The following is a 22,643-nucleotide window of genomic DNA, read 5'->3' on the forward strand; positions in this document are numbered from 1 at the left end:
GATAGATAGATAGATAGATAGATAGATAGATAGATAGATAGATAGATGGATATATAGATATAGTATCTACTATGTGCTAAGCATTGTACTAAGCACTTTACAAATATTATCTCATTTGACCTTTGTCAAGGTTGATACTATTATTATCCTCATTTTACAGTTGAGAAAACAGATAAATAGAAGTTAAGTGATTTGCCCAGGATCACACAGTTAGTAAGTGTCTGAGGCTGAATTTAAACTTAGTTCTTCCCGACGCCAGTCCCAGTGCTCTATCCACTGCAGCATCCAGCTGCCTCAAGAACATATGACCTCTATAAAAGCAAAATATGCTGATCTTGAAAACAGAATGAATAGAGAAAATTTAAGTGTCATAGGTTTCCCAGGAGAACTTTACAAGTTAAAAAAAAATTGAACACATAATAAAAGAAAACTGCCCAGATCTTTAAAATATAGAAAACAAAGTGCAAATTGAAAGAATTCACAGATTGCCTCCAGTAAAAAATAAAAAAACCCCAAACCATATGCTGCAAATTCCAAGACACATAGTGGTTAAATTGAACAATTCCAATGACAAACAACAAAATCTACAAGCAATCAAGAGAAAGACCTTCGAATAAAAAGTTCAAGAAATGCAAATAACACATAGTTATCTCATTGGAAACTGCAGAAGGGAATGAAATAATGTGACATACCCTGCAAATCTAAGCCTAACCATTAATGAAAAAAGATGAATGCCCCATAAAAGAGAGGTATTTAAATGATGAGCAGATTATTTGCTTGGAAAACATCCCAGACAACAGAAACAGAAGAAGGGTAAATATGGCTACCAACACATGATAACTATTCCATAATTTAGGTTGAGACTGAAAATATTTCATTTAATAAATACTTTATAAGGAGATCATGGGTGAGAAGGTACTGAGAAGGAACCTAAGTGCTCAAAGGATCATAAGTTAGGTTATTTGTTATTCACAGGCATGTAAGCATATGGTTCATTTGCCCTATATTCCTGTATGTCTTGATCAGAAGCCCACATCTCTAGGGTTTCTGATGAAGGCCTGAACTAAAGTAATGGCCAAACAAATGGAAAAATGAATGGAAAAAGAAGTGGAGGTGGAAGTCACAAGACTTGACAACTGATTGTATATAAGGTAAAGGAGTAGGAAGAATTGATGATGACTTCAAGTTTGTAAATCACTTTTCCCTCAGTGGAAATAGGGAAATTTTAAGGAAATATAAGTTTAGAAGGGAAGCTAATGCTTTTTGTTGTGGATGGACTGAGGTTGAGATATAACATATAGGATATTCAAGTGGAGATGTTTAGAAGACAACTGGTCATGAAGAACTGGAGAGAAATAAATTTTGGATCTCAGATTGTAAAATGAACACTATTGAGCTAGAACATATCCAGATGATAGTCTCTATGTAACTGAGGAGATTTAAAACTATTAGATGAAGAAAAGTTGAAGAATCTGGGAACATTTAACTTCACAGAAGACGAGATAGAGAGATCATGATAACAGTCTTCAACCATGTGGCCTGCTATGTAGAAGAGATTTAGATTTAGATGTCATTACGTAGAATAGAATCAGGATTAAGGGACTGTCATTCACTATCTTTACATGGGAGAGGGAGAGTGACTGGAATTGATTTCATTGATATAGAGGAAATTCCCTCTTCAATGTAGGTAAGTCATCTTTTCTCTAGTCTGTAGAGTGTTGCCTAGAGCTCTGAGAGGTTAAGTGACTTATTCAGAGACACAAAGCCAGGATTTATCAGATGTTCAACTTGAACATAGGTCTTGGTGTAGGGGCCAGTTCTGGGTCCATTATTCCATGTTATCTCTCATTTTTGCACAACTTCAAGACATTTATGACAGTTAACATTTAAATAGGACTTTAAAGTTCACACTGTCTTCACAAACAATCTTTTGAGCTATGCAGTAAAATGCTAAACTTTTAAGTAAAGAACTCTCTAAATGTGAGATTTTTTTTTATTAGTAGCTCTAATTTAAAGATGAGGACTCAGAAAAATTAAGTGACTTGCTCATGGTCACACTGTTAGCAGTTATCAGGGTTGGGGTTTCACAATGCAAGTCTAATTCGAAGACCAGTTCTTTTTGCACTTCATCATGTTGTGCTTCTCATTAAAATTGTTTCATGGTCACATGGCAGAGCCAGAATTCCTGCCCCCAAAATGGGGGATTATGAAAAAATATCATTCACAATCCACCAAAATGAAATTAGAATTTCAATGATGTAAGAATATGCATAAGCAATCCTTGCTGTTCTCACAAAAGCCATGGTTTGCCTATTTGTTATTGGATTATTCATGTCAGCAAGGAGGCAAAAAAAAAAATCACAAGAAAGTGGAAAGAAATTCTTTTGTTGCTATTGTCAACATCTCTGTTCAGGGCTTAGTAGAAACTGCAAGAAGAGGCCAGGTCTTCCTTTTAATATAGAACAGTTAAAGCCCAAGGAAGGAATGTGGAAGACAGCAAGCACGGGAGCAAAGAGAAGGAAAAAGGAAGCTTTGAATCACTCTAGGAGTTTTTAACCATGGACCCCCAAGGAGAGAGATTTCAGTAGATTCATGAACCTGTATGGGGAAGAATAAATTATGCCTTTATTTTCATGAACTACTCAATGAAATTTAACATTTTTTTCCGGTAGTAAAAATAAAATGGTTCTGAGAAGAGGTCCATAGCTTCATCAGAATGCTAAGGGGGCCAATGAGACAAAAAAAAAAAAAGTTTAACTGCTGCTCTAGAGATAATTGCCCATTCTGTGATTGGAATGGAGAACAAGGGCATGTGGGGGAAAAAAACTTGCCAACTGAGTTACGTCTGTGGGGTATATGACTATTTTGATCATTATGTTGTGAACTCCCATACAAAAACTCATGTTCAAACATAAGCATAAAAATGAGTTGCAAAATCAAGTATAAATGCTTTTGATTTCTGTGCTAATTTGAATTTGAAAGTTGATTAGCAATACTCTAATAAACATGTGAATATTTTTTTTTCTTTTGGTCATACTCCATAGTTATATGTATGAAGTATTTTATTTTTAAATTAGGAAGAATTTTACAAAGGACTTTTTTTTTTAAAGTTCATCACTTAGAGAAACATTCAGCTTTTTTATTTTGTTATTAAGCGCAAAACTATTTTGCAGAAAACATATTCAGATGAATTAAGTACCATTTATGTGAAGTACAATCAGAATTTATAAAATGCCATTAACTTAGAAAAACAGTGATGAAAGGTCATTACCATATTCCTAAGTAATACATATTGTTATTATATCAAACAACCTCAAGTATTTGGAGAGAATATTTTTTTCTAATTACTGACATAATACTTAAAATTTAAATGACAGGATTTCATCTTATAGTATCTGAGCTGTCCTATAAATTTTACTTGTGAAGTAAAGGGATATAATTTTGTTCTGTTATTTATTAGTATAGGAAAGCATTGTTTTCTGTCATGCCCTCAAAATAGTAAATTACTTATATGTTAATTCTTCTCTAACCATGTGCTGATAGAATTCATCTTATATCATGATTATTTCAGTAAAATCTTAACACAGACAGGATGCTTTTTCTTTGCCACAATAACAAAGATAAATGCTTCAACTACTGGAATCCCAACAAGTCTAGCAACCTGCTTGAAATTTCAGCCATGGATTTTATGATATGAGATCTGAAGGATCTATGCAAAGTGATGTTTCCTTTCCTGCTGAGAAACAAATGAGTGCACTACTGTGCGCCTGACCCCAAACAGTGAGATTTGTAAAGTTGCCACTTAACTCCCTGGAAGAAAAACCTCCCTCAAATAGTGGGGCTAGAATCCTTGGCAGCCTAGTGCTGAACAAATTAGAGTTAATCTGGTGAGCCCCAGTGCTTGACTGTTTTTTTCTCCCCTACCCTGCAACTTAAGGAGGGCAGGAGGCTGCTAACCACTCCAGTTTTAGAAATTCAGAGTGGATAGATTACTGTCAAAATTTTAAAAATGGATATATGTATATATTTAAAAATTAAAGGAAGGTATTATTTTATATGAAAGGTATAATCATCACAAAATACCCCAAATCATGAGTTTAAAAATATATGTTCTCTTGATATTTCTATTCATGCCTCCTTCACTGGAAGCAGATAGTGCAATTAGATACTTTGATATGCTTTAAAGTGTTGATTTTTATAAATTTTGAATTACTCCCCTGGAAGACTTAGACTGAAGTATAAAGTCATATTTCTATCACCTTGGTGATAAAAATGGTCAAAAATACTGATTTTTTTTTCCTTCCTCCTTCTCTCCTTCCTTCCTTCTTCCCTCCCTCCTTCTTTGAATCTGTTATTGCGGTTACCTGGCACATCAAATGTTTCAAGAATATCTTCTCACTTGTGAGATAATGTGAGTAGAGAATGAGTCTCAGAGTAAGGAAGATCTGTGTTCAAATCCTGAAATCTCTCAGTACTCAAGGGAACTATCTATGGCTTTTAGTTGTAGAGATGGTACCAATTTTCAATGGAATAAGGACTTTCTTCGTTTACGAGTTTCTTGGACTAACAAAGTCCCTATCCCCCATGCCTATTTTTAATTGAAAGCAGATAAAAAATACTATACATTAAAAGTAGTGGAAGAGTCCTTTAAATCCTCAGTGCTCAGTCCTGTCCCTCACTACCAGGGATCAAAAGGAGTACACGTCACAGACCTTGCCCTTTAGAAGTTTACAATTTAGCTGGGGAAACAAGGCTAACATTAATATGTGTGCAAGTTAAGAACCAAACAAAAATTTTTTCAGACTCTTTAAAGTCACAGAAGTTCAGAGAAGAGAGAAAGATGAGTCTGGACCAATGTGAATGGGAAAGGTTTTATGGGAAAAGATGGGACTTGAGGGAAACTTTAGTAGTTGGGTGGGACTGGTGGAGAGGGCAGGACAGCATTTCATAGGGGTAACAATATGAGTTTAGGTACTAGGTATGAATAAATGTGTCATGTTTGGCTCTGGCTGATATAAACCATGTGTTACAAAGAGGACATGGCTAGAAATATTAGGTGGTAGTAGATTATGTAGGGCCTTGAATGCCAGTCTGAGAGATTTGGACTTAATCTAACCATGGGATATGAGTCACTAAGGGTTTTGTATCTTGAAACTGTCAAGATGAATCAGAAATCATAATTTAGCACCCTACTTCTTTACCTGCTGTTTCAGTTTTCCTATTTAGAATTTATTTGTGCTGCCTGGCATGTCAAACATTCATAAACACCCTTCCATGTGGAAGCAGTTGGAAAAAAATAATAAATTAAAACTATAACCTATATAATTTGTACAGTAGCCAAAACAAGCAAAACTGAACTCATCTGCGAAAATAATTTTCCTTTTCATCATTTAAATTTGACATGCTCTGTTTTTGATATTTTTCAAGTATATGAATTTTTTTAACTGTTTATAACTCCTATTAGCTACTGATTACACAAACAAATAGAAAATAATGAAATGCCTTTGTTTCATAATGTCATCAATTCTTGACATCAAACTTAGAGACTCCACCTCTCTCTTTCTTCTACATTCTTTTCACCAAGTTTGGCTGGTCCTATCTTCAAAATCTCTCTCACATCTGGTCTTTCCTTTGGATTCTCCCTGCCACCTCACTACTTCACACTTTGTTGCCTAGACTATTACAACAGTCTCCTAACTGGTCCATTTTTTTCATTCTAAAGCATCCTCACACTGTATAGCAAGGCTCTGACCATGGCCATTCACTGATTAAAAAAAAATTCCAATGACTTCACGATGTCTATTATACAAAGATCAAAGTCTTAACCTGGAACTTAGGGTTGGGAAAGACAGAACAAAAGTGGGAGAGAGGGCTAGGAAATGAAAGTTAAGTGAAAAGAGGGGATGAGAGCATCTGGCTGCTTTCCGTAAACTAATGAGATCAGTTCCAAAAAGAATTCATGAACCTGAATTCTGATCCCAGATCAATTATATCCCACAGTTCCAAAAAGAATTCATGAACCTGAAAACTGTCAGAGAGCTTTGAAATCAAAGGTCTGACCAAATCATTCCCCTCCTCAAAAACCTTCTGTGTCTTCTCACTGTCTCTAGGATACAAATACAAACTCCTCCACCTAGCATTTAAGTCTTTCTCCTAACTATATTCCTTCCACCCCAACTAAGATAACATTATTTTATAGCATTCCTCTTCATGAACTCTCATGTTCATGGACTGAACTTCCAGTATTTTTCTAAATTCAGTATTTTACCTTCGGTCTTGAGCAATTGTCCCTGCCCTGCCCAGAATAAACTTTCCCCTTCAGAATACTTGACTTCTTCTAAGCTCAATTTAGGTCCCATCTTTCTCTATGAAACTTTGATTTATTCCTCCATCCCCTTCATGTCCTACCCCAGTCATTTGTTTTCTCTATCTCAAATTTTCTTCAACTATGATTGTTTCAAGTAGATCACTAATTATGTGACAACAGAAATTATTTCATTTTGTCATTGTATTAGTAAGGTGAATAATAGGGGGCTAAAAAGATGCTTAAAGAGAATTCATTAAGAGGTCCTTCAGTCTTGAAATGGACAAACGGTATCCCAATCATCCTACTATTGGTTAGGAAGTTTGATTTAGATTGCTAGTAATATTCTAAAGTGTATTATTAAATGAATGGTTTGTATTTGGAAAGGAAAGCAATGATTACTAAAAGATAATATGAGCTTACGGAGATCAGGTCACACTATATAAACACATTTCTTTTTTTGTTAGGGCTACTAGTCTTGTGTATTAAGGGAATAGAATAGATATGGTATTTGGAGAATATAATAGATATGTTTAATGTCAGCAAAGCATTTGACAAAGTCTTTCATAATGTGGAAAAGATGGAAAGGTCAGTAGGATAATAATGAACTTAGAAGTAGATGAGTAATCAAATCCAGTGAATAATGGGAAAATTTCCAGTAAACTGTCACCTGACTCTGTCCTCAACACTTAGCTCAATATCTTGTTGACTAACCAACTGAAAATGGAGAAAATAACAGAGGCTAATCACTGAGACAAATTATGTCAATGTATTACATTCCAGTACGGAACGTTTAAATACTCAGGTCAACTCACAGCTCTCCCAACAGAGTATTTGTGTGCATGTCTCCCCATATTGTTCCCTTAGAACAATGACCCTTTCCACTGGTGAATTTCATGCTTGTCTGGTAAAACCATGGAGTTTTAATTTAAATTTTTTGTGTTTTATGCTTTATTAGTTTAATATTTTAATTTTAACATCTCTTATTATTAGTGATTTCGAGCATGTTTTCAAGTTGTCACTGATAACTGGTAATTCTTCTTTTGAAAATGGTTCATATCCTTTGACTACCTATTGGGGAATGATTCCTGGTAGGAGATTTTTATCTTTACCTTCCCACCCCCCCCACTATAACCTCTTCCAAATGACCAAATTTCTCTCCACTCTCTCACATATTACTTTATGCTGTCTTGAATGCTTAAATTTCAGCCATGAAAATAAATATTAGCCCCCATGCTAGTATTCATAAATATTGGCTGTGGGCCAAATATTGAGGTTTCAAATTCAGGGTTGGTTTAAAACTTAGGACAACATTCTTCACTGAAATGTTGAAGAACATTGTCCTAAGCTCTGGGCCAAATACTAAATTAGAAATCTCACTGTTTGGTCTAGACCTAGTATTTATAAATATTACAACATGGCCTAATATTTATTTTCATGGCTGAATGAGGCACCTAAGGCAATATAAAGAAATATGTGAAAGCATATAGGACAATGTTAGTGCTAGAAAAAATCATTAATAAGGAATAATATAGACATACATTTTCTTTCTCAGTTGATTTGATGAACGTTTACAAAAAAGTAAACCCTATGTTGGCACTCAAAGCTGAAACAGATACAGAATATTCCATAGAATTTTGTACTAATAGATACCGACTAGTGCTGTTCACTCAGCAACCCTCTGGCATAATGCTTTTATTATGCAGCTTTCCTGTCGCACAACATTAAGCAAATCATCTAGCAATTTCTTTTGGCTGTCAAAGAAGCAAAGATTGAATCCATTTACATTACTGCAGTTCAAAACAGTGTACATTACATTAGAGGAGTGCAATGGATAATAAGCTAGTTTTCCCCTCACTAAAGGAAAATATTTTGCAGCCATTCAGATAGACCAGATTAAGAGCAAAATAAAACACTTTACAAGGTTATCTATCACATTGGTGGATTTGTAATTTTTACTTACATCAAGAGACCCTTCGTTTATGACGATCATGCCCATATTCTTCTTCAAGAGTTTGCAAGAATGTCCTATAACCCAAAACACTGCAGATTAGGTGACTGGTATGTAGTGAACTCTTGATAACTAACAGATGGCATGATTTTATAACTAAATCCAACTATAGTGAAATTTTGACATGGATCCTAGGTTCAAAGAAAACGAATCAAAATGATTCAGAATCTCTAAGGAACTCAGGCATTTCACTGTGAAGGTGAGAGGGCTGAGGGCTGGTAAAGTAATAGTCTTAAAATATACCAAGGCTATTTTATCCAGGGGATGATGGCCAACTTTTCCCCACCTTCAATGGATGAGGCTCAGGAAAAGAAGGTCTTCAATTGCTATAGGAAGGATTTAGGTTAGACACAGGGATCATTTCCTGCCCATAAAGGTTGCTATGTTTCTAAGAAGATTACTAAGGGAAGTGATTGAGTCTTTTCTCTTCTGGAAATACTCAAGATAATCATCCATCAAATAGCTTAGGTGCAGACTGGCTGGGGATTGCTGGCGATGGACAGATGATTAGTTTTCTTATTTTTTTTTAAAGTATAGACTCTTTGGAATAAGCTGACTGTACAGTGAGTTCTTTAAAAAATTGACTAAAAATGTTCTGCTCATGATGGACTTTACCTCTTGAAGATAATGACTAACAATTTATTAAGGTAGGCTAAAATAATTTTGACTTAGCAGTCAAAAGGACATGAGGAAATAGAACGATTTTCAAGCAAATACAGAATATAGATATAGTCTAGCATTTAAGGAGGCTCTTATTTTTTTCCAACTGTACTTTCTTGTAATAATCATGATAAAAACCTCCAGTAGTTCCAAGTTCCTCATAAATCATCTCACTTTTTTCCACACAGGCCTCCCTAAAAGAACTGTATGTCCTGAGCAAATCCTGTGCTTTTCCTTGTGGGCTTAGCCCCACTGAAACTTTTCTCTCTCTGGTTCTAATTGCTTCCTTATTGCAGTTGTACTTTACATTAAATATCATTATATTTACAGAATACATATTTGTTATTTGTATTGTATTACTTATATTTGCATTTCCTAAATATATTTTCCAACTTTTTTGGTCTCTCTTGCAGTTTATGTAACCTAACTCTTTTTTAAGTCGTCTGCTTTTAATTAATTGCAATTTTTTCTTTTCACTACGGATGATAATCTTCCTAATCATCAAACAAACACATGTCATTTTGAGGTTTATCTTTGGGAATGTTGGTGAACTATTTTTGATCAATTTTGTGGATGTGACCACATCAGTTACCATGAAAATGTGACAGAATCTTTTGTTTACAGAGTATCATGAGTTAGCCGTTTCCACTTCTCAAAGGAACACAGACTTATCACTCTCATTTGTATGGTGTGCAACACTACTCTTCTAAAAATGTCATCTTATACTTTCTGAATATATTTGCCAAGGTGCGTCACCTTTGGAAGGTTATTTGTCCAAATCAATATGCGATGCCATGCTTAATTACAGAGAAGTCAGAGGTTAGATATTGATTAGAGCCTCAAGTGTACTCAGGCCACTTTCACATTTCATTTAAAAAGAAAGTTATGATTTCCTGAATGTTAATGTACTATTGGGGACTGAGGCCTTTCAGGCCTCAAGTCAATTCCTTCCTCATTTAGTTTTTCTTTTCTTCCTTTAATTAATATTTATTGTGCATTATTCCTTATGTAGGATTCTTTCTGAGATATTGAGAAATGACATTAAAGATTTCGTTGAAGTATGGATGAAATCTAATAATCTTTTAAAAATATTTCCCCTTCTCTCAAAACACAACTGGAGTTACATAAATGAGAATTAGTCATAAGTAGCACAGAATTGCCACAAGCAATCTCATCGTTAATAACTAACCACAAGAAGGTGGCTAACTGACTCCTGTGTAATCATGGCAGGGGTGGTGGGCAAGCAGAGATGAGAAAGAAAGAAAAGATATTAAACAGTCTCCCCAGGCCAGTTGTATATAAGATGTGGCAGTAGTAACTTCATTTTAAAAAGCTAGCCAGGAAGAAATATAGACAATCCCTTCTTCACATTCTCTATCCCCCCCCCCATTTTTTATTTTAAAAAATTGAGATGGTATTAATTACCAATGTTAATGGCAGTTTCTTGTTTATCTCCTGTGAGGATCCATATTTTGATGTCAGCTTTCATGAGAGTTTCTATGGTCTCAGGTACTTGATCTTGTAATCTGTCTTCAATGGCTGTAGCTCCGAGGAGCTGAAGATTCTAGGGAAATAAACATTCAACAAGTTCAGGTGAGAGGAGCAATAGCTGCAAAATTCTCTTATATCCTCCAAACGTTAAGAATGAAATCTGACTCAAAGGTCAAAGGATGATTTACTGACTTTGGAGGTGGCCCATTTTATCCTTTTTCACAAAGGGCCTCTGAGTTTCAGGCAATGCCTTGAGTCATACAATGGGACTCTAGAGTTTGTTGGACTCACTTCCAATTGCCCCTATGTTGTGGAGAGAGAGATCAGACAGGAGAAAGGATGGGGATGGCTGGAAATCAGTTAAAGCCGGGTCAGTAGCTGTTGAGGAATTGAAACAGATGCCTGTGTGGGAGATGATTGTAGCAGCAGGAGCAGCTGCGCGGTCTAGCAGGCAAGGAAGTAAGAATGCTTGCAGATGTTACCCAATTGTAGGTTATTGCAAACACCAGGAAAACTATGGGAATAATACACTTAAGACTTGATGAGGAACAAATATCAGCAGTGACCACAAATCGACAGCATTAGTCTCTGAATGGAAATCAATATGTATTTCTCACATTTCCCCACACACCTGGTAGGGGATAGGTCAAGAGGCCCAGGCTATCATAGTAGTTTCTTTGAATCCGTCTCAAGACGATCATGAAATGTGCACACAGAGGAACATGCTTTCCTTTATCACAAGTTCCCTGCTATTAAATCACCATGCATAACATCCACCAGAAATCACAAAGACTGATGTTCACAGTCATAAGTTTCCCTGGGAGGTATCATAGGTTCATGCATTTAGCACTGGAAGGGGCTTCAGAGGTCAACTAGCCCAACGCCCTTGTTTTACAGAAGATGAAACCAAGGCAAAGAGAAGCGAAAGAATCTGCCCACATTCTTCCAGGTAGTGAGTTGTATCCAAACTGGATTCAAACACATGTGTTCTGAATATGGAGCTCGTGTTCTTCCTACTATGATATGGGAACCACTATTCCCTCTGTTCCTCTCTCTCCTCCCCAGATTATGTTCTTAGTAAGCTACTGATTTAACATCAGATCTGTAGTTTAAACAGAGGTCACTACAAGAAACATCCATTTGAACAATGATTAAACTCAATAAATGTGCATTAAGTAGTTCCTATGTGAAAGGCATTATGCTATGTAATGGAGACAGAAAGACAAAAATGAAACAATACCTGTCCTCAAATAGTTTATGTTCCCTTGGGGAATACATAGATAAGAATATCATTTGAAGGGGATGAGAATTAACAACTTGTGAGGAGGGTGATGAATGAATATTTCATGAAAGAGATGACACCTTAGCCAACCCTTAAAGGAAGATAGAGATTCTGAGAGATACAGAGGAGGAAAAAGTAGATTGTAGGCATGACAGATGGCCTGGCCAATCTATTATATTATTCAGTGTCCCCTACATAATAACTCATGTAACAAGTTCCTCCCTAAATTTTTTATCAGGAAAATGTTCATCTTTATACCTAGACAAACAGTATTGTTTCCAGTCCATTCCCTAAAGAAATTGAGGGTAACAATTGGAGAAGGGGGCCTTCCATGCCTGCCACTTCCAATAGCAATTGCTGTCCAACTCCCACCTATGAAATAAGCAGACCAGTGTAACTGAAATAGCAAGATGTCCTAAGGGAGAAACAGGGGAAGAATGTTCCAGGTATGTCAAACCACGGCCATCACTCTCAACTACCACCTTCTCTCAATCTTTAGGGGAGACAGAGAAGGACCCTGTGTCCAAGAGTCCTGCAAATAGCAGCACTTCCTTGGTCCCATAGCCATTATTAAGAACAGTGCTTCCTTGCTCCCTCTCTCTCTCCTTTCTTCCTTTCCTTCCCTCTCTCTCTTCCTCCCTCCTTCCTTCTTTCCTTTCTTCCTCACATTAATACATATAGCTAATCACAACCTAAATATGCCTGCCTTTTCTGGAAATTCCCTGTTACATTCAGTGCCTAATCACAATTCATTCAATATTCATAATAATTCATATTTCTACAGTACTTTCAAATTGACAAAGCAGCTACCTTACAACAACCCTGCGAGGCAGGCTGTGTTAGTGTTGCTATCATTTGAGTCAAACAGGTTAAATGACTTGCCCAGATCCAACTAGGGTGAGAGCTGGGGATCAAATTTAGTTCTTCTCTTTCCAAGAACAACAAAATGGCAGATATCCCCTGCTTTCAAAAGAACTTATAATCTGATGCAAGAGAAGAAAAATACAGGCAAAAGAAAAAAATATATATATCATTATAGAGAAATATATACAGAGAGCTATATATTTCTGATGAGAGGTTGCAAGAATAAATAACCACAGATTCAGATTAAAATAGAAAAGTTTCAAGAACATGGTCTGTTAGAAATTCCATGTAAGGAAGGAACACAAATAACAATACTACTATGAATACAAGTATACTACTATGAATAATAACTAACTTTATGTAGCAATTTAAGATTTACAAAGCATTTTACATATATTATTTCATTTGATCCTTACAACAGCATTATGTAGTAGGTGCTATTATTATGCCCATTTTATAGACAAGGAACTGAGGCTAAAATCAGGAAAATGACTCACCAACTATTAAGTATATGAGGCAGGATTTGAACTCAGGGTTTTTTGACTTCAAGTCCAGCACCCTATCAATAGGGCACCTAGTTGCCATATAAAGACTGTATTTGGAGTTGGAAGACTTGAACTTGAAGCTTAGTTTTGCTGCTACCTTGTGTGATTTTCATCAAGTTATTTACCTATTTTGGGCCTCAGTTTCCTCTTCTATAAAATGAAGGCTTTGGACTAGATCACTTCAGAAGACTCAGGAAGATTCAAATACAGTCTACTCATGACTGTATCTCTGGAAGTGACAAAGAATAGATGAAACCCTAAAATGGTGCTAAGATCCATTAAAAAATTCCAAGTATCCACTTCATTTTTATATGGTAATTAATTTTTCAATCAATAAGCATTCATATTCTCTTTCTCCTACATATCACCAAGCTGAAAACAAAACAAAATCCTTCTAACAAATATGTATGGTCTAGCAAAATATATACATCTACTTTATAGCAACATCCTGCAAGATCCAATCAGTCTAGGTATTCATAGTTCATCATTGCCCCCTGCCCCTCTAATTTGGAGAATGGGACCATGAATCTCACACCCTTAATTTATGGAAGGGGCCCCAGCTCGTCATTTCTTCATTTTCTACTCTTTTGGTTTTCTTTGGACTATATTATGACCCTTTCCCCAAAACCTCCTTTCCTCCCACCAATCCCTGACTTTTTTAGCTTCTTTGTATGTATTATCTTCCATCATTAGAATGCAAACTTCTTAAGGGCAGAGTCTGCCTCTTTCTGGTATCACAGAGTATGACATATAGTAGGTGCTTAATAAAAATCGACTGGTTAACTTAAATAGTTTCTCTAGTATAAAGCTCACTAACTTTAGTGGAAAGCTTCACATGCTTGTTCTTTTGTGTCTTTGGGCATTATTTATTTTAAAATGAGATTCTCCCATAATAGGCTATAACTGAATCTGGAAATTCACATTTCAAACTATTGTTTACAATTCCATAATGGGCATTAGAGACAAGATTTGAACTTTGTCTCCTTTCCCTGATCACACCACCAGTGCATTTATGCCTTAATCAATTCCATTCAAAATACATATTACCTTACACAGATGGCTAACTAATGGGCACCATGGGAATTACATATTCAGTGAGTGGAGAAACGTAAAAATCTCGATAGCATTCATGGAATAATAATAATTAAAAAAACATATAAAAGCCAAACTACACTATTTTCTTTTTCCAGAATGCCACGGCATCAATAATTATAAAGGTTCTATGTTCAGGAATAATTGATGTTAATTATGCTTAACTATTATATTAAATTCATTTAAAATATTTATTGTCTCAGAAAGCCTCCAATTACCTTTAAAATCTAATTACCTTTAAAAATATTCAGATAAATTATGCAGATTTTGAAAAGGACATATTACATGTAAATTATATTTTTCCACCTTAATAAAGATAAATAGCTGCATGCTGAGTATTTAATGTTTATATAGCATAATGTTCATATGACAGATTTATAAATTATTTAGAAAGATAACAATATATATTTTGTTAGATAACAGATTCTCAAAATGACTTATTTCTATATTTGTAATTTTTTTAAGTGGACAAGTTATTCCATACTGCAAAAGGCCAGTTTGGCATATGCCTACAAATAAAAAAGGGAAATATACCAAACTGTCTAAGGTATAGCTACTTCTTTAATCTATAACATGGCATTTTCTGTGATGACCCTTAAACAATGGAAAAGGAATACTTAAAATGTTTCTTTTTGTTTCAAATATGTATGAATAACACAAGAATTCTTCTTTTCCTACATAATAAATGAAACAACAACAAAAAGAAAATAAAAAAACAAAAGGGGAGCAGAATGACATAACTATGTTAGTCAAGTTACAGTGTGACCGATTGTTGCTGATCAGACCAGTGGTGGGAAATTAAGTAAATATTGGAAATTAATCAGAAGAAAAGAAGTTCAATTCAACAAGATTTTAATTGCCTACTATATGAAATCAACTTGATACAAAGATGAAAAATAAGTAGAGTCTCTGTCTTTCAAGGAATTTAAAAGAAAGAGAAAACCAGAAATAGAAAATAAATAAAAATAAAACCAGAGTTTGATCTGAGTCAGCTAGAATAATTATAGGCTGAATGCATTTAAGAGCATTACAGCTTCTAAGAATACGGAGATGACAGCCTCTCAGTTCTGCCCCAGATAGACTACAACATGGAGTTCTGACATGAGTCAGAACTGGTTGAAAGGGACTTCAATGCAGACCTAGCCTAACTCTAATCTCTGACTAAAACAGAAACCCCCTCAAAAGTAGTTTAACAAATGTTCATCCAGTTTTTGTTCAAAGACCTCCAGAAGCAGCCATTCATTACTCTTTTGAGTATATCTAATGGCTTGGGAATTTTTCCTTTCCAAACTTAAATGTGTTTCTTTACAACTTGCACCCACTATTCCTAGCTTTGTACTCTGGGGTCAAGAAAAATATATCTATTCTCTCTTTCACACGACAAGCCTTCATATGTTTGCAGATTTTTTTTATATCTTGCTTTATTCTTCTGTTCTATGGGTCAAACATTACTGTTTCTCACAATCAATTCTTATATGGTGAGAAGTAGGGGCTTCTCACGATCCTGGTCACCTTTCTTTGGACAACTTCCAATTTGTCAATGTTTTTTGTAAAATAGGGGGTCCAGAATGGAATACAATATTACAAGCAGACTATGCCTCGGACAAAGTGAATTGGCATCACTGCCTCCCAAATCCTGTACTCTACAATTCTCTTAAAGATTTCATTAGCCTTTTGCCTGTCATATTCTTGAGACACATTGAGCTTGAAGCCTACTAAACTCCCAGATATTTTTTCCACATATACTGAACTCTAAGCAATATTCTCTTTGAAATTTTGCCCTAACTTTTGATACAAAAGTCCTTATATCTTGTCATGGTTTATTATAACAAGGCCTACTACTTTAGTGGTGGGAGATGAAGTTCAGTCATGAATAACCTAATGCTGAATGTTCAGGATACATCAATGTTGCTCAGATCCTCTTTGGGCTGTATTGTGTCCTGGCTCCAAAGCAATGTGGTATCCAGCTACAGAGCACAAAAGACTTTGGGAAACACACATTCTACATCAACTACTGACTACACTCCTCACAGGTACAGTTAGGGTCTCATACCAGAGAATAATACCAGGGAATTTGGGAAGGCAAGTGCTTGAACCACGAAACCCATGATGCTGTAAGCATCCCTTGAAAGTTGATCTGTTAACCACTTACCTACTCTCATACACAACACTGAAAATTATAAAAGGGTTGGCATGACTTGAGATGGAGAGTTATAGAAACTACAGTTTAAGAAACACACTGAAACTAGAGAACAAACAGAAACAGCCAACTAGAATAATGAAGGGCTTTGTACCCACATCATATGAAAATCAAGTGAAGGAAGGGGGGATGTTCATCCTGGAGAAGAGAAGACTCAGTATGGATATCATGGCTGTCTTGAACTCCTGGAAGGTGCTTTGTGGATCACCTCCAAATTCTAGGAATCTCTTCTGTAAAATAATTTTGCATTTACTTTGTATCTTATATTATTTACATGTGTATAGGTTGTTTCTCCTGACATAATGTAAGCTCCTTGAGAGAAAGAACTGTTTCATTTTTTGCCTTTGTATATTTAGTATTTAGCACAGGGTCTGGCAAACAGTGGGCACTAGATAAATGCTCGTGATTGTATGCTAATCTCTATATTACAGTAGATGCTGTTGAATAGTTTTAATCATGTCTGATTCTTCATGATCCAATCTGGGGCTATTTTGGCAAAGATACTGGAGTGGTTTGTCATTTCTCCTCTAGATCATTTTACAGATGAGGAAACTAAGGCAAAGAGTAACTTGGTCAGCATCACACAGCTAGTCTGAGGCCAGATTTGAACTCACAACGAGTCTTCCTGATTCCAAGGCCAGAGCTCTATATTCTGTGCCACCTAGTGGCCTCAGATGGAAAAATAGAGACTATATAAAAAAAATTGTCAAAATCTGAGTGAAGACATACATTAGTACTTGGTGACTAAAATGGGAAGGTGAACTTAGGTAAAGATGCCAAAAATGCTGGAAAATATGGTATGGTAATAAGAAATGAAAAACACATATAACAAATGGATGAAAATGGAATAGATCTGCCAGTGCTTCTGTAGTTCAAATGACTATGCTGCAGAAGATAAAAGAATAATCAGTGCTTGTCCCTTTCCCTAAGGTCCATATAATTTTGTAGGGAGAGAAAGTAATTATGCACACAATTATATTGCAGAAGAAACCAACATAAATTCACAGAAGTACAAAGTGCTGTAAGACTTAGAAGGAGAGAAGGGTTACTTCTTGATTGGCTAGATTAAGAAAAGTTCCCTTTAGGATTTGAGCTGGGCCTTGGAGGACAGGCAGAATACTGATCTATAGAAGTGTAACAGGTACAAATAAGGCTGGGAATTGGAGAGGAAATTTCAAGCACAGTGAATTGTGTGGCATAGAAGGAGAAAGTTTTCATTTTGTTAAGGGGGTGGCAGCATTGGTTGGTTGTTGTCCCTTCTTCTCAAAGGAGATCAGAATGACATAACTATGTTAGTCAAGTTACAGTGTGACCGATTGTGGCTGATCAGATCAATCGAGCTCAGAATGCTCTACCATTGGCTGGGCACACATCCATGTGAACATTTAGGGTGGATTCTCTAAATTTGTTTATCCCACATTTCTTTTGAGCTACTCCAATTTATAATATATAGAATATATGAAGGTAAATAGTGTGAGGAAGCTAGAAAAGCAGAGTCAGAGACGTGGTCTATTATTAAGGGCTTTGAATACCAATTTTAGGAATTTTAAAAATTTGATCGGCAGGCTCACTAAAGATATCTGAATAGTGCAGTAAATTTATCAGATTAATGTATTAAGACAAGAAATCTGGCATGAGTGATCAAGGTGGGGAGAGATTAAAGGCAGAGATTTGTTAGGAAGCAACAGTCCTAGTAGTAGGAATTGGAAGGATGGGATGGATGGATGAGGAGATTGATTTAGTTATATCCAATTTTTCAAAACCAAGACTCTTACATAAAATTATTTGCTGTGTGGCTCTTCCTTGGTCTTTATGACTGCATCTTTCTTATAGCAGAAGATGTGAATATTTAGCTCCTTTCTTCCCATTTGTAGAATCGACCTCATTTATCCCACACTCTGGAATCAACTAGACCCTAGCCATAGGGAATATATTAAAAACAAACACCAACCTTTATAAAGCCTATATTTATTATTCTCTCACTAATAGTTGAGGTAATCTTGTCAATGGGTGCTACTATGATGTGTACAGTGACTAGTTCTGCCCTTGTCTCCTGTCCAGTGTCCTAGTTCCTGGTTCCAAACCCCAGTTATCTGACTAACTTTCTCTAGGTATGTGACAAGTGCTGTCCTGACTTCTTGGTGTGCAGTTCCTACTCAGTCCCACCACCAAATAGCTGAGGAACCTTACAGAAGATGTAGGATCACAGATTCAGGCAGGAAGCAACCTTAAAGGCCATTTGGTCCAACCACTTCATTTTATAGATGATACAGCTGAACCTCTTAAAATCCCATAGTAATCAAATTTGTACTGCCCACCATACATCCTTGCTATAAGGGAAGGGCTTGTAAAGTTCTATGGAAATATGTGCTGTTATCATTATGCTTTCTTTGGGAGGCAGCACAGTGTTTAAGTAGAAAGAGTTATCACATTTAGATGGAGCTAACCTTAGGTCTTTCGCTTTTCTGAATTGCAATTGTCTAATTTGTAAAGTGGAGATAAAAATTATTTGCACCATCTACCTCATAGAAATGTATCAACATCCTATACAAAGTGCTTTCCAAACCTTAAAAAACTATGCACATATAATTAATCAACTATTACAGCAGCATGGCACAGTAGATAAAATGTAGGCCTTAAGAGTTAAGAACACCTGGGTCTCCTCTGACACTCATTAGCTGAATGTGCTAGGCAAAACATCTCTGATAATTAGCTTTCTTATTTGTACAATGAGGTAATACCTACCTCATAGAGTTGTTTTGAGTTTCCAATGCAGGAAAACATATAAAGTGCTTTGCTAACTTTAAAGTATCATATAACTGTCAGTTATTACTACTACTCGCTTGGACTTCTGCCAGTTGCCTAATCTTGAAATTTTTAGGCCTTGGTTTTTATTATGTTCTACTTGTCCCATCCCTTTTGACTGACCTCCTACTCTCACTTTCCAGAAGCACATTCTAAAGACATCCCCACAAGAAGTCAAAAGAAAAAAAGAAGTTAAGTCCACCAGGAAGCTTTTCTAGCTCAATCAATGTTAATTTAAAGTGTTTTCACATTAGTAGACTTTAAGATACTTGAGGGTAGGGAGGATTTTTTTTTTTTGCATTTGTCTTTGGATCCCCAGCACAGTAAGTACAGTTGAGTTACTGATTTGTGTGAATAATGAATCCCCTGAAGTGGTTACATTATTTGATTTTACCCTGCATATTTCCATTGGGCTGAAATCAGTGACTACATTTTGTATAAATATCATTTCAAATACCATGAATTTGAATACACGCAGTCATTTGTATAGGGTCTGGTACAAGATGGACCCTGAATAAGTGCCTGTTGAACAGAATTGAAGATCTGTGATTCCCCCCTGCTCCCAGCTTTATAGACAGAAATATAACGTGGATAGCTTCTCTTTAATTTTGAGGCAAAATTTTCCATTTTTAGCCAACTTCATTAGCTGAGCAGATGTAGCATATCAGCAGCAGTAGTTATTGGGCTTGGGATCAAGTGTTGTTCAAATGCATCTATGTCCTCAGTTGTCTTTTTGTTAAGCTTCCCCAACTGTTAGAAGCCTTATTGTTTCCTTCTGATCGAGCTGGAAATACTCCTGACTGTCAATTGAAATGAAGCAGTAAATTACTACAAGTTTATAGTGCTAAGCCTCTCCATGCAACTTCTATTTCAAACCAGTTTTCATCTAGTTTTAGTACAAATGAGAAGTGATATTTGTAGTCCCTAAGGAGAATAACGGTTATGTTTCATCTGAAAAAAAAAAAAAAGATTCTGTTGTTAATATAGAAACCAGGGTGAGTTTGGCTGTCACATATGCTCAAGAAAAAACCCTGTTTTTCATTAGGTTTTACATCTCACGTTAAATCTACTAACCTAAGTAAGACTCTGCCACATGTTTAAAGCACTAGATTCTTCCATCTATATGCTGACCAAGGTTGATCTATTTTGTGGCACATCAAGGAGGTACTTAGTCTCAGAAAACACAGACACACTTTATACAACAGTAATGTGAGTAATATGAAAGGAAATTTTACTTATTTTTAGCTGAAAGGGGCAGCATGCTAGACTGGATAGCGCATTGGCTCTAAGTCAACAAAATCTGGGTTCATATCCCACTGCTCTCACTGGTTATGTGACCTTGGACAAGTCAGGCAATGTCTATATGTCTCTGGCAAATCCCTTGGATTTCCCTAAGTCACAGAAAGGGTGGGATCTGCATTGATGGAGAGAGTTCCCACATTATGAGTTCCCTTTGCTGACAAAATCACATATCCTTCTTATATTCACAAACTGTAGCTCAATCAAAACAACAAACCTATTAAAAATGTACTTCTGTTTTCCTTTCTTTTCCTTCAGAGCAAGCCTTACTAATATATCAAGATTACTTTCCAAGTTAGTCAGTTTGCAAGTTTTCCTCGCCTTACAAGACTGTAGTCTTTCTGCGTGAATCAGTTTTGCCTCTATAGAACACTGGTCCTCTCTTTCTAATGTACCATAGGCATCTGAAATTTCCATATTCCAAACAGAACCCAATATTTCTCCCCGACAAACCCAGTCCTTTTCTAAATTTTCCTATTTTTGTTGAGGGCACTCAAGAACCCTGCTTTGCAACCCCCTCTATCATCTCTGACTCCTCACAACCTCTTCATTGATCTTCCTGCCTAAAATCTCTCAATTCCATCCCAACCTCCACAGAGCTACCTAAGTGATTTTCCTAAAACATGAGTCAAATGTGGACCATTATCCTACTCACCAATCTCCAGGGTCTTCTTATCGTCCCTAAGGTCAAAGATAAATTAACTCCTTTCTTTGGTATTTAAAGCCCTTTACAACCTAGCCCCATCTTACCTTATCTAGTCAGGAAGATTCATCTTCCCGTGTTCAAATCTGGCTTGAGATACTTCTTAGCTATGTGACCCTGGGCAAGCCACTTAACCCTGTTTGCCTCAGTTTCCTCATCTGTAAAATGAACTGGAGAAGGAAATGGCAAACCACTCCAATACCTTTGCCAAGAAAACCCCATATGGGGTTACAAAGAGTTGGACATGACTGAACAACAACCACCTTAGCAGCATTATGACTATGTTTCACTCATACTATGGTTCAGCCAAACTGTTATTTTTAATGTTCCTCATTTATAGCATTTCATTTCTTCTATCTCTGTGCCTTTGCTATTTCTGTGCACCATGTCTGAAATTCATTCCCTTCTCACATCTACCTCTTAGAATTCCTTCATGACTCAGTTCAAGTGCTGTCTTCTATGTGAAGCTGTTCCTGATCTTTCTAGCTATTAGTGCCTCCCTTCCTAACCTTCATTCCAACGATTTTGGATCTGTTGTCTCTTCCAGATGGACAGTAGGTTCCTTTAAGGCAAAGACAATTTAACACTGTCTTTTTATCCTTAATGCCTACAACAGTATCTGGCACATAGTAGATGCCTAAGAAATATCTGTCAATTGATGGACTGATTTATCTAATATCTCATGCCAAAGTGTCAAAATGCAGCGGAGGGAAGGTTACTTCTTAACAAATGTCTTTCAGTTGATAAGCATTTTAAATTTACAAAAAGATTTGTTGATGCATTAATTTTTTAAAATGCCACAATCCCAAATAGTTTATTTCTTTTATCATATCATAAACTGTCACATACTTTCAATGTTGGAAGAAACATTGACCAAAAGTTTTAATTTTATCCCCTTTGTCAGTGAACATCTAAATGTTAAAAGTGAATGCCACCCTCCCCCTTCTCACCTCTATAAAGTATATTAGGAAACTAAAATATCGTCTTAAGGGATATGCATGATGATATATGGAAATAGAAAGTAAGTGAGAGAATGTGGATGACAGAAGGGGCAATCTACTGGAGAAGATGGGACGGGATGGGATCACTTTTGTGTATAGAGGTGTTTGCCTTGCCAAGAAAAAGGGCCACCTCAGTATTAGAGACAAAAGTGAAGGAGATAGCGGTAGACATCTCAATGATGTGAAATGAGGAAGGGAGAAAAGGAAACTCTCAGTGAATGGCCTGAACTTTTTCATTAAAATGTGAGGCAAGGTTCTCAGGTGAGAGAATGGAGGAGGAGGTGGAGCCATAGGAGGTTTAAGATGAAAAGTTTAGCAAGAGCCACCATAGTCAGTGAGTGGGATAGTGGAGTTAACTAGGTAGGGGTTAAGAGGATTGCCTTGGA

General features: G+C 36.2%; 1 protein-coding gene across 4 annotated transcripts in view; it reads right to left on the reverse strand.

The window, feature by feature from the left end:
- ATP8A1 (ATPase phospholipid transporting 8A1) overlaps window positions 1–22,643 on the reverse strand; it is a 285,893-nt gene that overhangs the window by 111,019 nt on the left and 152,231 nt on the right. For all 4 annotated transcript variants that reach the window (XM_069105159.1, XM_069105161.1, XM_069105160.1 and 1 more), the window contains 2 exons: window positions 10,401–10,539; window positions 8,268–8,332 (listed from right to left, as the gene is read on the reverse strand). In XM_069105159.1, coding sequence (XP_068961260.1) covers window positions 8,268–8,332; window positions 10,401–10,539 — 204 coding nt within the window. The remainder of the gene's footprint in view (window positions 1–8,267; window positions 8,333–10,400; window positions 10,540–22,643) is intronic.

Source organism: Petaurus breviceps, unplaced genomic scaffold (assembly GCF_028583685.1).
Source record: "Petaurus breviceps papuanus isolate PSGF00001 unplaced genomic scaffold, PetGlider_PUasm1.0 76, whole genome shotgun sequence".
Taxonomy (NCBI): Eukaryota; Metazoa; Chordata; class Mammalia; order Diprotodontia; family Petauridae; genus Petaurus; species Petaurus breviceps.